General features: G+C 44.6%; 1 protein-coding gene across 1 annotated transcript in view; it reads left to right on the forward strand.

Moving 5' to 3' along the window:
• kcnq1.2 (potassium voltage-gated channel, KQT-like subfamily, member 1.2) overlaps positions 1-9,253 on the forward strand; it is a 159,718-nt gene extending 150,465 nt beyond the window's left edge. The window contains exon 19 of the mRNA XM_041939608.1: positions 9,049-9,253. Coding sequence (XP_041795542.1) covers positions 9,049-9,195 — 147 coding nt within the window. The 3' untranslated portion in view covers positions 9,196-9,253. The remainder of the gene's footprint in view (positions 1-9,048) is intronic.
• Positions 9,254-19,639: the final 10,386 nt, after the last annotated feature.

The raw sequence follows: 19,639 nt of genomic DNA on the forward strand, positions 1-19,639 counted from the left end.
TATGGCATAAATGTCACTTCTCAGAGGGTGAGTCTGCTGCTTTTTACCTGAAGTTCTGAAAATAGTTGAATCTATTAGTTTTGATGATGCTGTAGTTGCCTGCTTTCATTAAATGTAGTACATCAGGACATCCCTGGCCTGCTGACTTTTCTGGATTCATGTGGTGTGTGTGTGTGTGTGTGGCTCTATGTCTGTGTGGGTGTGTGTGTGTTTTACCCCCCTCTCTAGACAAAAGCCACTAGTGTCTGTTTTTTCCTGCTTTCAAATGTATTTTCCTTCTGGCTTTTTTTTTTATTTCTCTCTTCCTTTACTCTCTCTTTCTGGCCTCTCCCTGCCTCCCCTGTCTCCCCACCCTCCCCTTCATCCCTGATCTCCATTCTCCATTCATGCGGCCCTGTCACGGCGATGATAATGATGACCTCTGTGTAATGCTAGCTTGTTATTGGCCCACCAGCGAGGCCACTGTGTGCACCCTCTGTTGCTTTTTCTGCATTGGCCATTGTGTTACGAGCGAAATGCTGGACCTTGTGTGTGTGTGCGGCGTGTGTGTGTGTGTTTGTGGGGGTGTGTGTGGGTGAAACACAAAGAGCAGGCAGCCAGTCTGGGTGAGTTGCACACAGGATCTATGGAGAGGCGGAGAAATTCACCTGAACTGACCCTGTGCTGTTGCCGTTGCTATTATACTGTAGGTTTTATGGGAACTGGGTGGAAAATAACTGGAAACGGCCACTCCAGTCTCCTTGTTTTACTGGATATTATACACAAATATGCCTTATTTGTGTTAGAATTATTGAAACATGACACCACTGCAATTCAGCTGAATTTACTTATTGCTGCTGGGTGTCCCCAGGTGATATAACGCAACAGTAACTTTAACCTGTAGGCTGTTCAAACAGCAGCTGACAAACAGAAAACGTCCTTACTTATGGCGAATGTGCAACTTTAGTATTCATTTACACACATCTTTCTAGCTGTTAGTGCACAGGTAGCAGGTAGTGTACAGTGGGTTTATCAGAGTGTTTTCACTGTAAACAGATACCTGCTGTGGATGGAAACAGGTTGATAAAAGTGGAGAGAGTGACCCAAAACAACAAAGGTGCGGGCCGTATAACAAAAACAAGCTGCTCTGTACAACTGAGGGCGGCTGCAGAGTCGGATGATGATTCTGTTTCCTGTCGTTGTCCCATTGTTTATTAAAAAAAGATTCATTCTGGCAGCTCTTATTTAATGCTGATTCAAAATGTTGAAATGGGATGTAATGCATGCATGGATGGACAATATAGAGATATAACACATTAGTGATAGAAAGGCCTGTCTCCTCAGTGGGTGCAGTTGTCTGCCCCTCCATCCTCATTGGGCATTTGATGGACTATTGCTTGTCCATGTCAAAACAGTACAACTCTACATCAAATGTAATATTTGTGACTTGTTTTCCCGCTTGTTTTTATTAGCTAGCTGAATGTGTAGCCTATGTAGCCTTGAAAATACGTTCAAACGTAGCCTGGTTTGAACATATTTTTCTAATTTAGGACAAAGTTTATGCACTACAAAACATTTTAAGGGTTGCGCTAGCAGAAATAGCTCCAACATGCGCATAAGATGCAACTCAGATTTGACTTTGAGCCCGTGGTGGGGGTACAGACCTCCGGAGGCCTGGAACATCATTCTGAAAGGTGGGATAACTTGGAGGATGAGGAGGAGTGAATTACGTCATTATTTTATTTTTATTTAAATATCTGGGGCAGGACCCCCATGCTCCCCGCTCTAATTGTGTCCCCCCAGAATTTTGGCTTGCATGACGCCCCGGTGTAGATAAAAGATGTCCCACTGTAAGCTACCCTTTGGACTTTTTGCAGAATACATGCACATCCACATGTATTCTGCAAAACATATGACTGCCACCATCCATCCATCCATCCATCTATTCATCCATCCATCCATTTTCTTCTGCATATCTAGGGTCAGGTCATGGTGGCAGCAGGCCAAACGGGGTATTCCTGACTTACCTCTCCCCAGCAACATTTTCTAGCTCCTGTTGGGGGATCCCAAGGCCTTTCCAGGCTAGATGAGATAAATATTCCTCCAGCAAGCTCTGGGTTGACCCCGGGGTCTCCTCCCAGTTGGACATGCCTGAAAGCCCTCCAAAGGAGGCATCCGAATCAGACGCCGCGATGTAACCTCACCCAGTCTCTAGGGGCAAGCCCAGCCACCCTACGGAGGAAACTCAAATTGGCTGCTTGTATCCACCTTCTCATTCTTTTGGTCGAGATCTTTTGGAACGAGATCGACCGGTAAATCGAAAGCTTTGACTTCTGGCTCAGCTCCCTCTTCACCACAGTGGTCTGGTGAAGCACCCACGTTGCTGCTAACACCTACTCCAGCACCACCTTTACCTCCACCTGCTCCTGACATAGCACTGAATTACAGGAAAAAATGAATTCAACAGGTTTGCTAGGCCTCAAGGATGGAAGCAACATGCTTTAGTAAGAAATGGTAGATGTTAATATAACAACTATACAGGGTACCTGGAAGTTCTGGTGTATTTAGAGTGAGCTGCTGTTTTCACTGTTGCTCAAGAATCAGAGGGTGTGTTTGCTTGTCTGGAGTGACAGTAGCAGTGTGAGATTAGGTGGCTTTACGTCGAAAATAATTGCTCTATTCTGCTGACTGCATTTAACAGAGAAAGTGAGATATTTTCTGTTGCAACTTTAACTGCATTTTAAAACCTTGCTCACTCATTCAAAAGGCCCTAGTGGGATATTAAAGAATTCCTGTCCAATTGGAATGAGCACCGTGTGAGTCATGCTCGTGCCGTGCAGGCAGACACGGTCACAACAAAGGTAAGAAGGAATGACGCTGTGAAATTGTTGGTTGTAGCACCAGGCCTTTTGAGGTCACAGTGATGGGAAAACACGTTACACGTGTATTACGGCACGCAAGGACGGTGACCCGTGCCGTTGTTTTCCTCTCGTCTTATCTCTCCTTCTGTCCCAGCTCCATTGTCTGGTGCGTTCGAGAGCATTTCAACGACAGGAATCTTGTTTTGTTGAATAGCGCGGCCTGGTCGGACACGGATGCCAAGACATTCCTGGAGCTGGTAGTCTTTCCTTCTGGCAGCCCCGCACCTCTGTCTCCTCCACTTTACTCCTGTGTTTTCTCTATTTTCACTCCTCTTCCCTCCTTTCCATTTCTCAGTCCTCCTCAAGGTGACTGTCAAAGAGAGAGAGAGAAAGAGACCAAGAAAGGTTGTTACATGTGTCTTTTTGAGTCGCTGTTTTTTTGTTTGCCTACGTGATCGGTGTCTGTGTGTCGACTGTTCAAATAAAGGCTATGTGCTCGCTAATGCAGCCAAGACTGCGCTATTCACTGTATATGCTGGCCTTGTTTTCCCCTGCTGAATAAGCCACACCGCTCCACATCACCTAAATACCATTCATTACATGTCAAGGCTGCCACGCACTCCGCCTCAGCCAGTGTCTCATACCTCTCTCGCATGTCATGTATCCATTTGTCAGGAATCATGCGATGGTAAAATTGGGCACGGCTCACAGAATGCAGCGATAGCAGCTTCAAGCTTTTCTCCCGGCTTCGAGACTCTCCAACAGATGGCAGTGTGAATCGCTCTATCTGCACAGGCCGGCTTGTGAGGACTGCGAGTGAATTAAGGACTTCAGTTCTACATGACAGCCATAGTGTTACCTCTCCTCTCTTTTCAGCTCTTCTCTTCTGACCTCTTGAACTCCGATTTTTCTCAGAAATTTCCAATTATGCAGTTTAAAAGTTAGAAAAAAAAGCTATATTCACTTTATATTCTGCATCTACATGCTGAAACACCTGAAAGTTTTACAGCCATTTGTTGCCAACTGTACACTAGGTGAAATATGCAAACTGAAAGCACTGAGGCATAATATTCTGCGGTAGAGGAAGTATTCATATCCTTTACTTGAGTAAAAGTATCAATACCACAATGTAAAAATACTGTCACAGGTAAAGGCACTTATATACTTATGCACTGAAAATGTTGCATAAGTATGATTTGATGTACTTGAAGTATTAACGGCAAAAGTGCTGAAGACACTAAAATGACCCCCAGCGACTTTTATACTGTTATATATTGTATCGCTAGATTACTACTCATGAATTAGTGTGAAAGTAGGATTTTACTGTTTTAGGCGTTACTTTGTGCATGACTAATGATTTTCATTATAGCTTAATCTGCTGATTATTTTCTCAATTTATCGATTGATTGCTGGGTTTGTAAAAATAGTGAGAAGTGCTCTCCCTATTACCCAGAGCCCACAGCGATACCTTTACGATGCTTGTTTTGTCCAACCAACAGTCCAAATCTCCAAATCATTTAAACAAATGAAAAGAAATTGCAATTTGACAATCCATTAATTGACTTATTGTGGCAGCTGTCCAAAATTCAGAATCGTAAAATAACTTGTAATTAAAGTTGTCAACTTTCCTTCTGTAGTGGATCAGAAGTAGAAAGTGGCGTGAGAGGAAGAGTACAAGTACCTCAAATTTATATTTAAGTCAAGTATTTGAGTAAATGTACATTTTTGCATTCCACCACTGACTACATTGCAGTAGTTTTGTGCATCCTTTTACACACGTTTCACAGCATTCGGCCTGATGCACGAGGTTATCTGGAAACCTTTGCATCTGCAGTAAAAAAAGGAATAAAGTTGTGTGTGTTTGAACGACGCTTGACCACACAGCATCTGCAGTGAGCCTCCAACGAGCTTTCTGAAGCAAACCCATTTCAAATCTGGATGTATGATGTAATGTATGTCTGACACGTGCTGTTGCCTGTTCTCGCTCTCAGTCTGGCTGCTTTTATTGGCCTTTGTGCTGCAGCTCCAGTGTCTAAGAAAGAAAAAAATGCCCTGCAGGGATAATAAAGCTGATCTTATTTCATCTTATCATGAATTTCATTTGAGTCCGCTGCCTAATGTAACCAAACTGCAAAACATCTCTTCTGAGCACCAGAAACTCACCACGGCAGCTATTATCTTGGTACATTTAGATTGCTTTACAGGACAAACTGTCAGACTGGTGACAGCGAGGCCCGTGATGACTTTTACCCTGTGGTGTCACTCACTTGTTTACTCACACGAGCTCTTTATTAGTTTTCCATTGTTACTCTCTTGCCTAAACTCTGGCCTGCAGCTCTTTGGCCACAGTTAATGCGGTCCACCGGTTTGCTCCTTTGTTTGTTTGTTGTTTGCTAGGTGACAGGCAGACTAGCACAAACAAGCAGTGTATGCGCGCTTGCTCTGCGTTTGTTGGAGTTTATCGGACAGACGGCCCCAGGGGAGGGCAGGAAGGTGGTCCAGGAAGGGTGTTCCTGTGTGAACAGGAGCTCCGTGTCCTCCCCGCTGTTGTCTCGATGTCTCAGTTGCTGCAGTGACTGGAAGTACATGAAATACAGGTCAAAGACCAAATACACTGTAGATAATTTGTCTATGTTGCCCGTCCCAAAAGTGCTGTTTGTGTGCTTTTGTCTTTCATAACACTGTAAGTGGATTTCAGATCACTGAATGGACAAAACAAGCAAAACTCAGAAACTGCGAGGGGCATATTCACTCTTTTTGGACAATTTAGAGATTAATCAATGAATTGATTACTAAAGAAATCAATGGGTGAATCACTAATGAATGCCTTATATGAAATCTATTTTTCTGATTTTTAATTTTTTTTAATGGCAATGTATGCTGAATGAGACTTTCCATCTTTAGTGTATAAAAAAGTTGTATATCTGTTTATACATTCAGTATTTAGTTAGTTAAATAAGAAGCTGGAAAAAAAGAGAGGAGAGGGGGCTGAAACTGACTTTTCATTTAAAGCTACTGTACGACTACACCGAGAGCACTGGACACTTGGACACTTGTCTCTCTGTGACTCGGGGGTAGTCAGAGGGACCTTATCGAGTTCAGGGAAAGCCCCTGCTGCTGAAGGGTCAGCCCCGCTTGTGGCTGTCCCATGTGTTGTCTGTGGTCAGAGGGCGGGTCAGGGACAGCTGGAGCATCACCTGTCACCGGATCACATGCGTTTATATGACACAGCAGTGGCGACACCCAATGCTGGCATTCACACACTGTGTACGGTGTGCAAAATAACAAAAAGCTCTTCCCAATACAGTGGCCCTGCAGTAAACGCCAGTTGAGAGAATGTCATGTACATTGCAGTAAAATTTCAAAAGCTGCGAAAAAAGTTGATGTGTAACTCATTAATAAAACCTCCTTTTTGACAAATACTGAACTGAAAACAGTCTAAAGGTAATATATTTAATGTTTACCAACCAAGCAAATCAGCTTCATTGATTTTTGTAATTATCTGCTTACTCTGAGTTTGATGCATCAACATGTTTCAAACAAGTTGGGACAGGAGCAACAAAACACTGGGAAAGATGTGGAACGCTCCAAAAACACCTTTTTGGAACATTCCACAGGTAAACAGGTTGATTGGTAACAGGTGATACTATCATGATTGGGTATGAAAGGAGCTGAAAGGAGAAAGGAAAGGCTCAGTGGTTCAGGATCGAGCGAGGTTCACCACTTTGTGAACACATGATTGTACAAAGGATGTTACTACATGGACTAAAACTACTAACTAACACAGTTAGTTTTGCAAATTATTGCATTCTGGCTTTATTTATGGTTTACACAGTGTACCGACTTTTTTTATTATATTAAAATAGAAAATATCTGCATGTCAGCTCTATTGGTGAGTGGCTTATAGAGGTACAGAAGGCCAGATAGTAGCTGCATCCGTCGTCAGCACAGCAAAATTATGTAATGTGGCAAAAGGAAACGCCTCACAAATCATGACAACATACAGTACAGCATGTCAAACACAGGAAGACAGTGTATTAGCAAAGAGGAACACAAGCAGAGTGTCACTAGCACTGACTGCGGGACTCTGACCAGGATATCTGCATAACAGACGGTATAAGCTGCAGCCGTTGAAGTGACCTATGAGTTGAGTCATCACATCTGATAGTTTCACCAAATTGGTTCGAACTATCCAACAGTAACATGGTTGAAAAATAAAAAAAAAACTAAACAGAAAAAAACCCTATCTAACTTTTTCCTCTCTTTACTGCCTTTGCTTTTTCTCATTTGTAATCACACCATCTCTTTCACCCACATCCATGCTTGGAAACACACACGGGGAGAGGTACTCTTGCAACACACAAGCTCACATCCACCAGTGACACATTCATAAACATGCGTTTGCACAATCTCGCCCTCTCACTTTGTATCTCTCCCCTACATCCACCTCCAGCAAACACACTCACACTATACACACAATCAATGGCTATTAATAGGTGTAATTCTGTTTTTCTTGTCTCTCCGTGGGTCTCCTGGGCCACTCCTTTTAGACACGCAGCAGGAGGAATTCCTGATCCATTTTAAGCTCCAACGAGAATGTTGATAAGTCTGTAGATTACTGCCCAACATGTTTATGATAGCCTATTATTCTCTAAGCTTCATCCGGGCCCAGCGCGTGCTTCGTCTACTTAGTGCAACTATTTAGGTCATGGTACAGTCTCAGAGGAAAGCACTGTGATTGGTGAAATATCAGCAGAGCTCAGCTAAAAAGGTCAAAAGGAAGCAATTCTTGCCCTGTCAAACTGGATGTCTCTGAGCAGACAGTTATATTATGGCATGATTCCCCTGTAAATGAGAAAAAAAACACCATAGCCAAGCCTTTCAAGCAGCCAGTGTTCTTGCACATGACCTTAAACATGACCTGAACTTCACTATCTGTGCTAGCTTTAACTGCAGATGCACGCAAGTTGAAAACATAAATACTGTAGTAATGAGATCTGGATCTAAAGACCTGAAACAGAGAGAAAAAGACAAAATTAATGTATTTGTCTGCAACCTGTGGCTCATCAGACATTTTGACAATGCTCAGCTGCGCATGAATTGCGGTCGTGGTGCGTTCTGAGATGTGATTTCATTCTTCCCTGCGACACACTCTGATATTTCAGATTTACGCCTCGTATTATGGCTCATATTTCAACAACAATAATAGCTGCTAAATGTCCCGCTCTGCCATAAAAATGTCCAGGCCATCAGGCACACGCACTAAAAGATGAGGAGAAAGAGGGGCCATGCGCTCGAGCCTATGAAAATGCCATTGATGTTAACTATCTCACTGCGGCCTGCCAGAAATACCGCAGCTGGGCCGGAGTTGTTCGCTATCAGTGTCTAGTAGAGACAGGAGTCTGAATCTGTCTGTTCTGCCTGGTGCGTGAGATGTTATGGCTCTTTGATGTGCTTTGCTGTTTAGGCTTTGATTTACGAAGCGCCATCTTTATCATTTTCCCCCGTTTCTTGAAGGCGTTGGAGCTGATATTGCTGTGTGTGTGTGTGTGTGTGTGTGTGCGTGCTGTGTAAGTACCTCACGAGGGAAACATAAATAAGTACAGAGGTAAAACCGAGGCCACGGCTGCGAAGATGTAGAAAACCTCTTTGAAGTTCCCAAAGTGTGTGCAGTGAGTCTGCATGACTGCTTTTTTTGTGGCTGTGAGCGTGTCTCACTGTATTTGCATGTCACCAGGCAGTCTGTTGTCTGTTTACCGCTCAGGTGGAGCCATTCATCTGTATTCACACCATAGTTAGGCCGGCTGTGCCCTGTCAGAGATGTCTCCGCTGGGTGACACACCTGTGTTTACAGTTGGGAAAGCACGTAAACAACAGCGGCCTGTGTTTGTGAGTGTGTGTGCGCGCACGTGCCTGTGTGTGTGTGTCTGTCCGCCCACTCAGGGATCATATAGCTCAACAGCTTTTGTAATGAGTGGCTTTAGCAGGTAGACGGCGACGGGCGGACTAACGTGTCATTATATCCCGCACTGCTCTGTCATTGGGATGGCAACTATATTAAAGAGGCGGATGGATACGAAACAAAAGCACAAAGGCTCTCTCTTTGTTCCATCGCGCAGGTCTGCCCTGCACTTACGTTCAGCGTGTTTATCCCGGAGGCATTCATCTGACCTAACCTGTTTGTCTTATGTCATTGTGTGAAATCCAGGTCTATCAGATGGACCAGAAAATGGACTCGGTCCTGCGGATCCTGATGGAGCAGTTTCCGCCCCAGCCGGAGCTGACGTCCAAGCCCTCCATCCGCAGGGTGACCATCCAGAAGCGCATGGGCACCAGCATCGACGAGGGGCCCTGATGTCGCGGCGATGGGTGTGATGAAGCAAAGGACCGGGACTTCACAGAAACAGCCTAGCCCTGCTACATGGAGGCCAGCCTGCACATAATAAGGGGACTCAGTCTTCCAAAAAAAAAAAAAAAAAACCCTCCCTCTCTTCCATTTGCAATCCCAAATTTTCTAATTGACTTTTGACCACTGAGAAGAGAACAACTTTTAATCGTCTGCTTGCCGCTGCGCCGCTCTGGGACATGAGGGCAGAGCAGCAGTGGGAGTGGGATTCACGGTGTGGAAAGAAGGCTGACTGACCTCTTTCTTCTGATGGTTGCTGACCCTGTTTGGGTCTATTTGCTCTCGTCTAAATGCAGCTTCCTCTCCTCCACGAGCATTGTGGGCCCTCAGTCTTCCCCTGAAGCACACAGTGGTTCAAGCAGCGACACGCTGCATGAATCTATTTCAGAACATTAGCCTCATAATCACACTGCTCAGATAATGTTAATTTATGTGTGGCCTGTCACTGAGCTGCATTCCTCTACTCCAAATATTATTCCAAAGCTAACTAACCCAGTAATGAAGCCGTAATGCAATCAAAGCACTCAAGTTCCCCAAAGACACAGAGAAAAACTGAGAGTCCAGCCATGGCAGAGGCATTCCTCAAACCCTTCTGATTTTCTTGGCAGCATCCACACCCAGTACACAACGGGGTTATTTCCATAGCCACATATCCATCCAGGCTAACTGTACTTAGGCTGCGGCGGGTGTTTGTTAGTAGTGATCGAATAACGCGAGGAGGGAAAGGCAGATTATCTGTTGACTTTGCCCCGCGTTAGGAACCGGAAGGCGGGAGGAAAAGAAGTGGAACTGAGGAGTCTGGCTAACATGGTGCTGATTTACAGCTACAGTACACTGATGCTAATAAAAATAGCCTAAACTGCAGTGACAGGGCCCGGAGCTGTAACAGGAATACAGTCAGAACGTTATGGCGTGGTCTCTCAGTTTGCGCTGAGAGATTTCATCTCTAAGCAGCACTCCACTACTCGCACCACCACCTCCAGGACCCTGCTTAATATCCTCCATTACCCTCTTCAGGGGGCTCACACTGCTGTGTGCAATTTGAAATAAATTTGCCCCATTAAAGCTCTGATTATTTTTTCTCTCCGGAGCTAATTAAGTGCTGAATTCCTGGTAAGGGGAGATTACTCACTGTGAGCGACTAATGAAAAGAAACACTGGAAAATGTGCAGAATTTAAACAGTAAGCTCTGAGGAGCAGGCGCACTAATTCTGTGTGAAAGCTTCGTAAGTATCCGCCTTCCACCGCGATGAACACGTTTGAAATAGAAAAAGACAATGCTCGCGCTTTGTTCCCATGCTCGTAGTATTTATCTGACAGGACGCTGAGGTATGTAGGAAGTAGAGAATAGAAAATAACTCAACTATATAGCTACTGTATGAAAGGCTTCCCATAATTATAGCATGCACGTTCCTAAAAAGACGGATGCAGACACAAAAGATGGGTGACAAAGAGAAGAGGAAATTAGCAGAGGCTATCTCTCTGCACTACTATATATTTGTCATATTTTTGCAGTGGTTAAAAATAGCTATTATTTATCTTACATTAAATAAAGTGGTTGTGTTTTAAAGGCACTCTAATTTTGTGACAGACCTCGATACATATCTGCTCGTCTCTTCTCCTGTACAGTTTTATAAGAGTTGTAAATAGAAACATTGCCTTATTGCACTGTATTTATTATCATGTGGAAAGATCAACCTGGAACACGTCTGCTTGTCGAAGTGATGAGAAACACAGCGAGCGAGGCTCCTGTTGTACAGATGGATGGAAATGATTGTAAATTATATTCACGCACACCCTCTGCACTGTAGCTCTGCTGTAAATAATAAAACTCCATTTCATTACGCTCTGGCCTGCTCTCTTGGTTCGGGAGGAATTTGATTACCAGCTCATCTATTCCATAATTTGCTTTCGTTGGAGGGGGAAACCTGTCTTATAGTTTTTCGGGGGCCGTTTGTTCAAATCTCGAGCCGTGCCGGGTCAAGGTAAGCCATGCCTAAGTTTCCGTCCAACTAAAATCTCCTCAACTCCTCGTTTCACTGAATTCCTTTCACACTGCAATCACCACGAAGGGGGGAGAGTAAGAAGAAATAACACGTCCACCGCACCTACTTTGAACTTCAATATTCCATAACCCATTGAACGAGGCATGCAGAGGAAAAAGAGAATACGTCTCATATTACCACTCAATTATATTTGCCTTCAAAGGCCAAAAAATACTGGGGATGTCCCAAGATCAGCACAGTCCAGCGCCGAGAGAGAGAGAGGGGAGGAAGGAGGGAGGGTCGCCCCGTGGGAGGGGTGGACAGGCGGCGGAGGGAAGGACGAGAGGCAGGAGGAGGACAGCAGGAGCGTAAGTGAGCTGGGGAAGGGGAGAGCAAAGCCATTTTCAATTAGCCAGAGAGACTGCATGGGCCGGAGGGCCGCAGAGCTCCGCTGCCTTTTGTCCTCCTCTGGTTTCTATCACTGCTGGGGGATTTTGGCAGGGAGGGAGAAGGAGAGACCCCATGGCTACCTCCGTCTGCAGGGGCCGCTCCGTGTCACCCCGTGCTCCTCTTTCATCTCGAGACTAGACAGAGAGAAGAGAGAGCGAGAGACTCCCACTTCAAAAGAGAGTTTGATCTCAGAAGTACACAGGAGCACAGACCTAAAAGAGGATCTGAGGAAGCAGTTAAAAGGGGAATATAAGGGACGCACTGTCACAGATGCTGGACAGTGAAATCTGGCAATCCCAGAGCCTGTGCAGAGGAGGAACCCATGCTAGGTTGTGAAATGCTAGACGCTCTTAGCTTTGCCGATCGTCCGTGTCGTCTTTGATCCCGCCACCTGAGCCATGCTCGGAATAGAACATAGAAATCACAGAGCGGGCTTATACCGTCAAATTTACACATCACATGCAAAAAACGATGAAAAATATCAGCTGACAAAATGCTAAAATACCATAAAAATGACCTTTTAGTGTTGGTTGTATTTCAGTAAGATACAGCCGAATCAAACCAACACGCATTTCTATGAGTTTTGTTTCTGTCAACTGTTAGCAAGCCCCAGTTTGGTCCCCCAGCTCCTGAGCCTCCTCATCAGCCTCACCAGCCATTTGTGTACTTCAGCTGTCTTCCACTTCAACTTTTTTGCGCTGGCCAGGTCGTGTTCAGCCAGCTTATGTGAGCTTGTAGGCTGTATTGTTTGTTTTGTAAAGACATGCATCCTGAGGTGTTGGCTGTCATTGGCAGTAGAAATAGCAGCTCTTTCCAATTAAAGTCATTTTATTTCATTTTTAAATAAATCACTTGAAGCTGCTCTACAAACTGACTTTAATTAACAACGGATCAAATGTCGATGTGTAGTGTGAACCCACAGAGAATGCACTTGACAGGACACAGACAACGTTAGCAACTAGCTGAACATACTGCATCATTGGTGCAGTCTGTGTGCTGCTTTCAACCCATTTATCTCAAAGTGGGTTCCCACCCACCTGTTCTTATGTGCATTTTCAATTTGCATATAAAAACACCTGAGTGGAAATACTGAAAAATGCATGGCTGAGGTGGAAAAGCTAAAAGACGAACTGCAACGGAAACAGACATAATGCATAAATCACTGCATGCATGAAGCATGTGACTCAAACCTCCAATCGAGCTTCTGCTTCACTGAAGATATGCAAGATATCAGATCTGTGTGGAGCGATGAGGAGAGTGTAACTTTGCTCAAATTAATCCTTGAAACAAACAGAGATGTCACATTTCCATCGCATTGTTTTCCATGATTTGAGGTTTGAATGTTGCTCTTCTAAATACCTCATCCCTCGTCTTCTGCCGTGTTTTAATGGCAGCCACCAGGAGAATCAGCGCCTCCAGCTGTTTATCTTAATGAACATAACAGTAGTGGATGGAAACACACATTAATTTTGATTTCCTTTTGCTGATTTTTTTTGGAAAATGTGTTAAAATTTACAGTATTAAGATTACTTAACATACTCTATTACTTAAGATAGCAACTCTCTGTTTGGCTGGAAATCCAGGAGACCAAGCAGCCTGTGGGTCATACCATGTACTCATGGGGGTCTGTGTTTCTCACTTCTCCTTCCCCATAACTTCTGCTGCTCCCCACAAAAAGAGTCACATTAAAAAAAAAAAAAAAACAGGCTCAGCTGGGAGGATGTGGCTGGTGAGCGGATCGTAGTTGTCGGGCTGTGCGGTCGTGCCTGCCCACCATGGGGGTGCTTGGAGGCCACCTGTCTAGAGAGGCCCGGGCATGTAGAGGCCCAGCAGTGCTATATGAAAGCAGATATGAGTCAACAGGTGTGTGTGCATGTGCATGTGTGTGTGTTTGTACCGTGTCAACCAAGACTGTGACAAACAATGTCAGCAGCAGCAGCTGATGCCAGCCACTCTGTCAGGAGTTGTCCCTAAATAGCTGAGGCTGCCAGCTGCCTGGAGGACAGTTGCTGCAGCTCCTTGCCCTCCTCTGCACCTCCTCACCACAGAATATTTGACATTCCCATTTTTGGTCTTCGAGTACAAAATAGACTGTTCCAGTTTACTCTGATTGGCCTAGTCTGGCTCAAAACCGTCGTAAAACACCCAATAAATGCACACACCTGTGATCCCATCAGAGTCAAGTATTCATGTGCAACTACAAAAAAAAAAAAATCCCAGCTCATTCAGGAAAAAAAGGGAGTTTCTTGGAAGAATAATGTTATAGAATTATTTTTGGCAAATGTAAAGAGATTTTACATCATTTTTATGATTATGGTGTGTAGGCAGTTTGGTATGAAAGCGGGTCCACCAAGGTTAGGCTTGAGTAACAAGAGACATGAGACACAGCTACTCATGTTGCACCTAACAGCATGTCAAAAATTACTGTTAAACCCTCTTATTACTTAACTATTGATTTGGTTTCCATGGTCTCCTTGTGGGAAATGCAGCAGTGGGAAGGTTCCTCATCTTACATGGCCCCGCGGTACACGGAGCTCTGTTTTCAGGGTCCTCTGCGTCCCCTTTTCCGCAACTCAGAAAACTGGTTTTCTATTCAGCCTTTCACAACAGCAACAGATACAGTACGCCCTTTGACCCCTTCTCTGTTTGGTCCGAGCAGGGCGACATCACCCCATGGGATAATAAATCAACTAGAGGCCAGGAGGTTAGATTGACCCCCGCGACCTTTGGCCTTACGAGAGTTCCCTCAGCCATATGTCTGTGGCTCACCATGCCCCACCCCTCCCCGAGACCAGAGGAAAGCTCTGCAGCCAAGAACAACAGCACAAACCGGCACTGTTCAGCTCCGAAGATCCATCTGAGCCGCTCAGTTTCACATCCTGGGTCCAGCCAGCCATAGAAACCCCTCCCAGCGCTGGCTATGCTAAGTGCGAATGCTGCTAATGTGTTGTTACGGCTGCTGCAGATTTGAGGTCGGGGACGCTTTGATATGGGGCTACGGGGTACGGTAGAGGGGCAAAGGAAAGCTGGCTGGGGGCTGCCTATGTAGGTCATATTATTGGGGACTTTTCCCCCAGACAGGGAGAGAATTCCTGGCTTGAAACTGGAAGGACTTCAGTGGTGTGCTGGGGTTTGGCCCGCCGAGGCAGAATGTTAGGCATGGTGGACAGCTGCACCACGGAGCTACTGTAAGAGCGAAGGGGGGGGGGGGGGGGGGGTTTATTTCAAAACAACGGCCATGATATACCATAGAAGCTGTGAACGTCACCCTGGTGTTGTGTCTCGGTTTATACAAGTATTCTTAATTAGAAAAGGGAAGTGAAACAGAACATGAGCAAATATAAGGACTACTTGAAAAACGTGTTAAATATGGTTTCACTATTACTAACTTGTTATTGCACATAACATGAATTCTCTGAAGTGACGTGTGAAGAATGAAGTTTGAGCAGGAGATACAGTAAATACTCAACCACTAGCAAAATCCTGCTCAAACTCTCTCCAGTCTGTTAGTAGCAGTTGTTTTTTTATTGACTGAACAAGGAGAGAAATCGATCTGAAATGTGTGAGTCAAATAAGCGTCTTTAGATTTTATACCTGTCTCCCCTCAGTTAAATTTGCAGAGCATGGCAGCTCAAAATCCCCAAAACAGCAACACTGTAATCTGCAGTGGGTGAAAATTGAAAAGAGAGTGAAAAATTGAATATTGGGAAGCCAATGGACCACATCCACGGCTGTCCAAAAACAGAGGTAGGTTTCATATGGTGAGGAGTCTGCTTTTCTCATCAAGCCCCGTGTTGGAGAACATGTTCACTCATTCTTATGGCAGGAATCTTTTCAACACCAGCGCTGAGGACCCTGCAGCGCAGAGGCCCCGCAAGCCTCCTGATGAGGGCAGCAGAAGCAGGACACACACACTTAAAAAAAGAGCCAAGTCAAGAAAGAAGTCTGGGTATAGTCATGTGAAATGTGGTCCGCTTTATTGCTCCTGAAAAGTGGAAAGTTGATGCATTTCTGGTACCGATCCAAAACAACGCTGAAGACAATTTTCCATTCCGTGTCATTTTAACCAACAGTGTTCCCTTGTCATTGGTTTAGACATTATGGCAGGCCGGCTCGGTGGATGGGATGTAATTTGATGTATACTGTGGTCAGTGTTGTAAGACGTATTTTGACTGACTGGAATTATTGCCACATACACTTCTGCAAAAGTTACAAAATGTTGCATCATATGGAAATATTTTGCATCATGTCAAACTCACATCACATCCTTACACACCCATCCTAAGCTCCTCTGCTCGGTGACACACACTTACTGTACATTATGCACAAAGTTATACTGCACATGTAACTGCATTTGGTCATACAACATTAGTTAAAGTTAACATGTGGGGACATGCTGGTGTGAGTCTCCAGCGGACTTAAACACAACACTCCAGCACACTCACACACACAATTTGAGTTTCACTGAAGCGCTGACTGCACCACAGTGAGCTGCTATGTATCACTACAGTCACACACACACTCTCTCTCACACACACACAATCTCCATTATTGAAATGGTTATTCCAGTGACTTCCTCAACCCTTACTGTACATGCAATTGCATTTTGGCCTCACAGGTCACAGTCAAAGTCAGGGTGTGTATTTATTTATTTTATTTTAAGGCCAAAATGATAAAAGTGATAATTTTTTTAATTAATTAGCTCATTTATTATGCAGCAAAATAAATAATTTTTAAAAATCCAGCCTCACAAATGCAAGGATTTAGTGCGTCTCTCAATTTTACATCATTGCACGTTGCACAAAACAAGAATTTGTTTTATTTTCTGATATTTTGTAGACTAAATGCTTAATTGATTAAAAAAAAGAATCATTCATCAGAATTTATTGTCAATTATTATAATCCTTACTAAGAAGAGCAAGAAGCAGTCAAGGTGCTTCAGTGTAATATTTTGATTTTTTTCAAAGAAATTACAGATTTTCTTTTTTTTTTTTTTTACTTTTTTGAACAGGCGGCGCAGGTAAAGTTAAAATATCCTGTGACCTCACATTATTTATTATTATTTATTCATTGCATTTAGTAAAAGAGACTACCAAAGTGAGACTGATCTGTCTTGCAGTTCTGCACAGACGCTGCAGCTGGAAGCTCTCTCTCTGTTTCTCGGCCAAATGCATCTAAACGCATCCTCGGACATTCCTGACGGGATTACTGGCCCAGGTACCATCCACTGGTCAGGAGAGAGAGCGAGAGAGAGAGGGGGGGAGAGAGGTAAGCAGAGAATGAGAGTGAGCGTGCAGCACGGCCTGCTTGTTTTCACGTCTCGCGCTGCGTGCTTGAGCAGATTTGCCTTGATAAAAGATAAAGGCGCTTTGATAGGCTGCAGGTGCGCTGCTTTAATGAGCATTACCGCAACCTAACCCCCCCACCCCCACCCCCCCTTCTCCTCTGCAAAAACGCACCACAGACGTACATCTGCACATCTGTCATTCGACGCTCTGCAGCATCTCCCTATCCTCTCCTCCCCCTCCTCTCTGCCTGCCACTCATCCCCAGACTCACACACACACACACACACACACACACACACACACACACATCACACACACCAAAGCGGCATCAGAGCATTCGCTGTTCAATGAAATAGTTTTGCTGTATTGATACAGCTTTCCTTGCTGGCTGCATCCAATTGAGCCGTCCTAAAAAACATCCAAACCCCGCCCACCCGGGGCATTCCAGGCAGGGTAAAACAAACGCTCAGAGAAACGGAAAAAGATACAGTAATTCAGATGCAATTTGGCCTGCTCTAGCCCGTTAGAGGCACACTGAGGAGAGAAAGGAACAGGGAGAAGGACAGAGAGAGAGGGATGTTAGGTGTTTGTTTGAGGGCACTTGCTTTCCCCTGATTCAGAGCCTGAGGTGCCAGGGGAATAGCTCGATGACGTGGTTTGTGGTCTGGGCAGGAAACATAGGGGGGGAACTTGTGACTTTATATTAAGTGCCGAGGGCGGTTAACAGGAAAAGATAACCTGTTTCTGTTGATATAGCAGGGAAGTGTGAATTCTTGGCACATGCGAGATGTCGCAGAGGCCGAAGATGCCTTCCACCTCTCTGACTGACCGGCTCACTGGAATTTCCTCGAGTTCACTGCGGTTTTGTTTGGGTGGCTGTGATGGAGTGTTGCAGGAATGCTCCAGGGGACGTTTGCTGCTGTAGCAGAAAAGGTGTTTCTTACGCAAGGAGGGACAGTGTTGCATCACAGGGGGTCACCTGTGACCTCTGGACTGACCTCGTTGTCTGAGGTCACTTCTGCGGGCCGTGCAAATAAACAGCAGGCACACTCCACGTTGTTAAAGTGGAAGGAGCTGTGCAGCAGTTGCTCAGCGCTGATGAGCCACTTTAACGATGAGGCATTCTCTATCAAGGTCAAATCAGGAAAAATATGCTAAAACTGTTCTGCACACCAGGCTGCCGAAACTTCCCTTTTCTGGATTTTGGCTGAAAAAATATATGTGTAATTTATAAAGAAATGTGTCAGACTTTTACACACAGCACAACATTTTGTAGTCACTGTGTGTAATCATTACATCAGTGTGGTGAAATTATACCTCCCATTGCCTGAAGAAATAAGAAAATGTCCATGTTGCACTTGAGTAATGACAGGTTGCTGACACCACACACATCACAGTGCATGTGTTCACTGTATAGAAAAAAAATAATGCTTTGTCCTCTGCAGCTATGCAATGTCTTTTCACTCTCTTTCTCTCTCACACACACATCAGCATCAATATTTATGGCTAAAATTATTACATTTTACTGAAAATGCCATTTTCTGCTGAGCTTTGCTATTTGTCATATATACATTGTGAGTCACCTCCTCTCCTGAGGGTTACACAAAGGGTGCAACCTACATTTTCTCACTTACCACAACCACAGCATACCTCTGTGTAGTTTTTATTTTCTCACAAATCCTTGAACCATTTTAATTGCAAAAAATATCCCTGCAATTGTTATTATTACATTAAAAAAATATTACAATTTAAAGCAAAGTTGCAGGGACGTTTTTATTAATAGAAAAAAATTTGCATGTCATATTGAAGGCTTCCTTTTCGAAATACTTAACACTGTTGTGCATTGGGTACTGCAGACTGGCTGAAACACACACTTCCTCCTCTTTTGCAGACACCCAGTCAGCCATCCAGTCAGTTAGTCAGCCAGCGAGCCACCTAGTCAAGCAGTCAGTCAGACACCCAGTCAGTCAGTCAGTCAGTCAGTCTGCTGTTTGGGCAGGGTGGAGGCTCGTAGACGGGCTCTTTTGTCTGAGCAGAGAAGCCCCAGACACAACAGTGGCCGGCCCGGCCCCTCACAATGGCCCTCCACACAAAGGCCCACACACTGGGACAATGGGCCGGGCTCAGAGTGGGGGTGGACGGCTGAGCTGAGGTTACCCACCTGCACACTTCAGGACCGGACCCACACCCACCCACCCACCCCTCCTCCCCTATAACACACACACACACACACACACACACACACAGCCCCCACCAATCCAGCTTTAAAGAGCTGCTGCAGGTGTCTTCCTGTGTCTGTGGCACAAGGAGGAAGCAGGGAGATGCCGTGCAGTGAAAGCATTAGTTTGGGTTTCACAGCAGAAGATGTGCAGTGACAGAAAGTGAGACACATGTGCAGCAGAGCCACTGCAGGTCAAAGAGCGTCTGGCCACGGATTAGGCCTCCGCTGTTCGCATACGCATCACGCTCAATAACAAGAGTTTTGACGGAAAAGAAAATAAACATTAAAGCAATATTACAACAGGGATTTGTGACAGCTAGGTTGTTTTTCTATTGGTAACATTTTTTTTTCAGTTCTAAAATAATTTTTAACAAAACATCATCACTGAATATTTGAACTGAATCAATAATCACTGAAACATATTCAAAATACATGCTAAATATGTTTTAT

Source organism: Chelmon rostratus, chromosome 6 (genome assembly GCF_017976325.1).
Source record: "Chelmon rostratus isolate fCheRos1 chromosome 6, fCheRos1.pri, whole genome shotgun sequence".
NCBI lineage: Eukaryota > Metazoa > Chordata > Actinopteri > Chaetodontiformes > Chaetodontidae > Chelmon > Chelmon rostratus.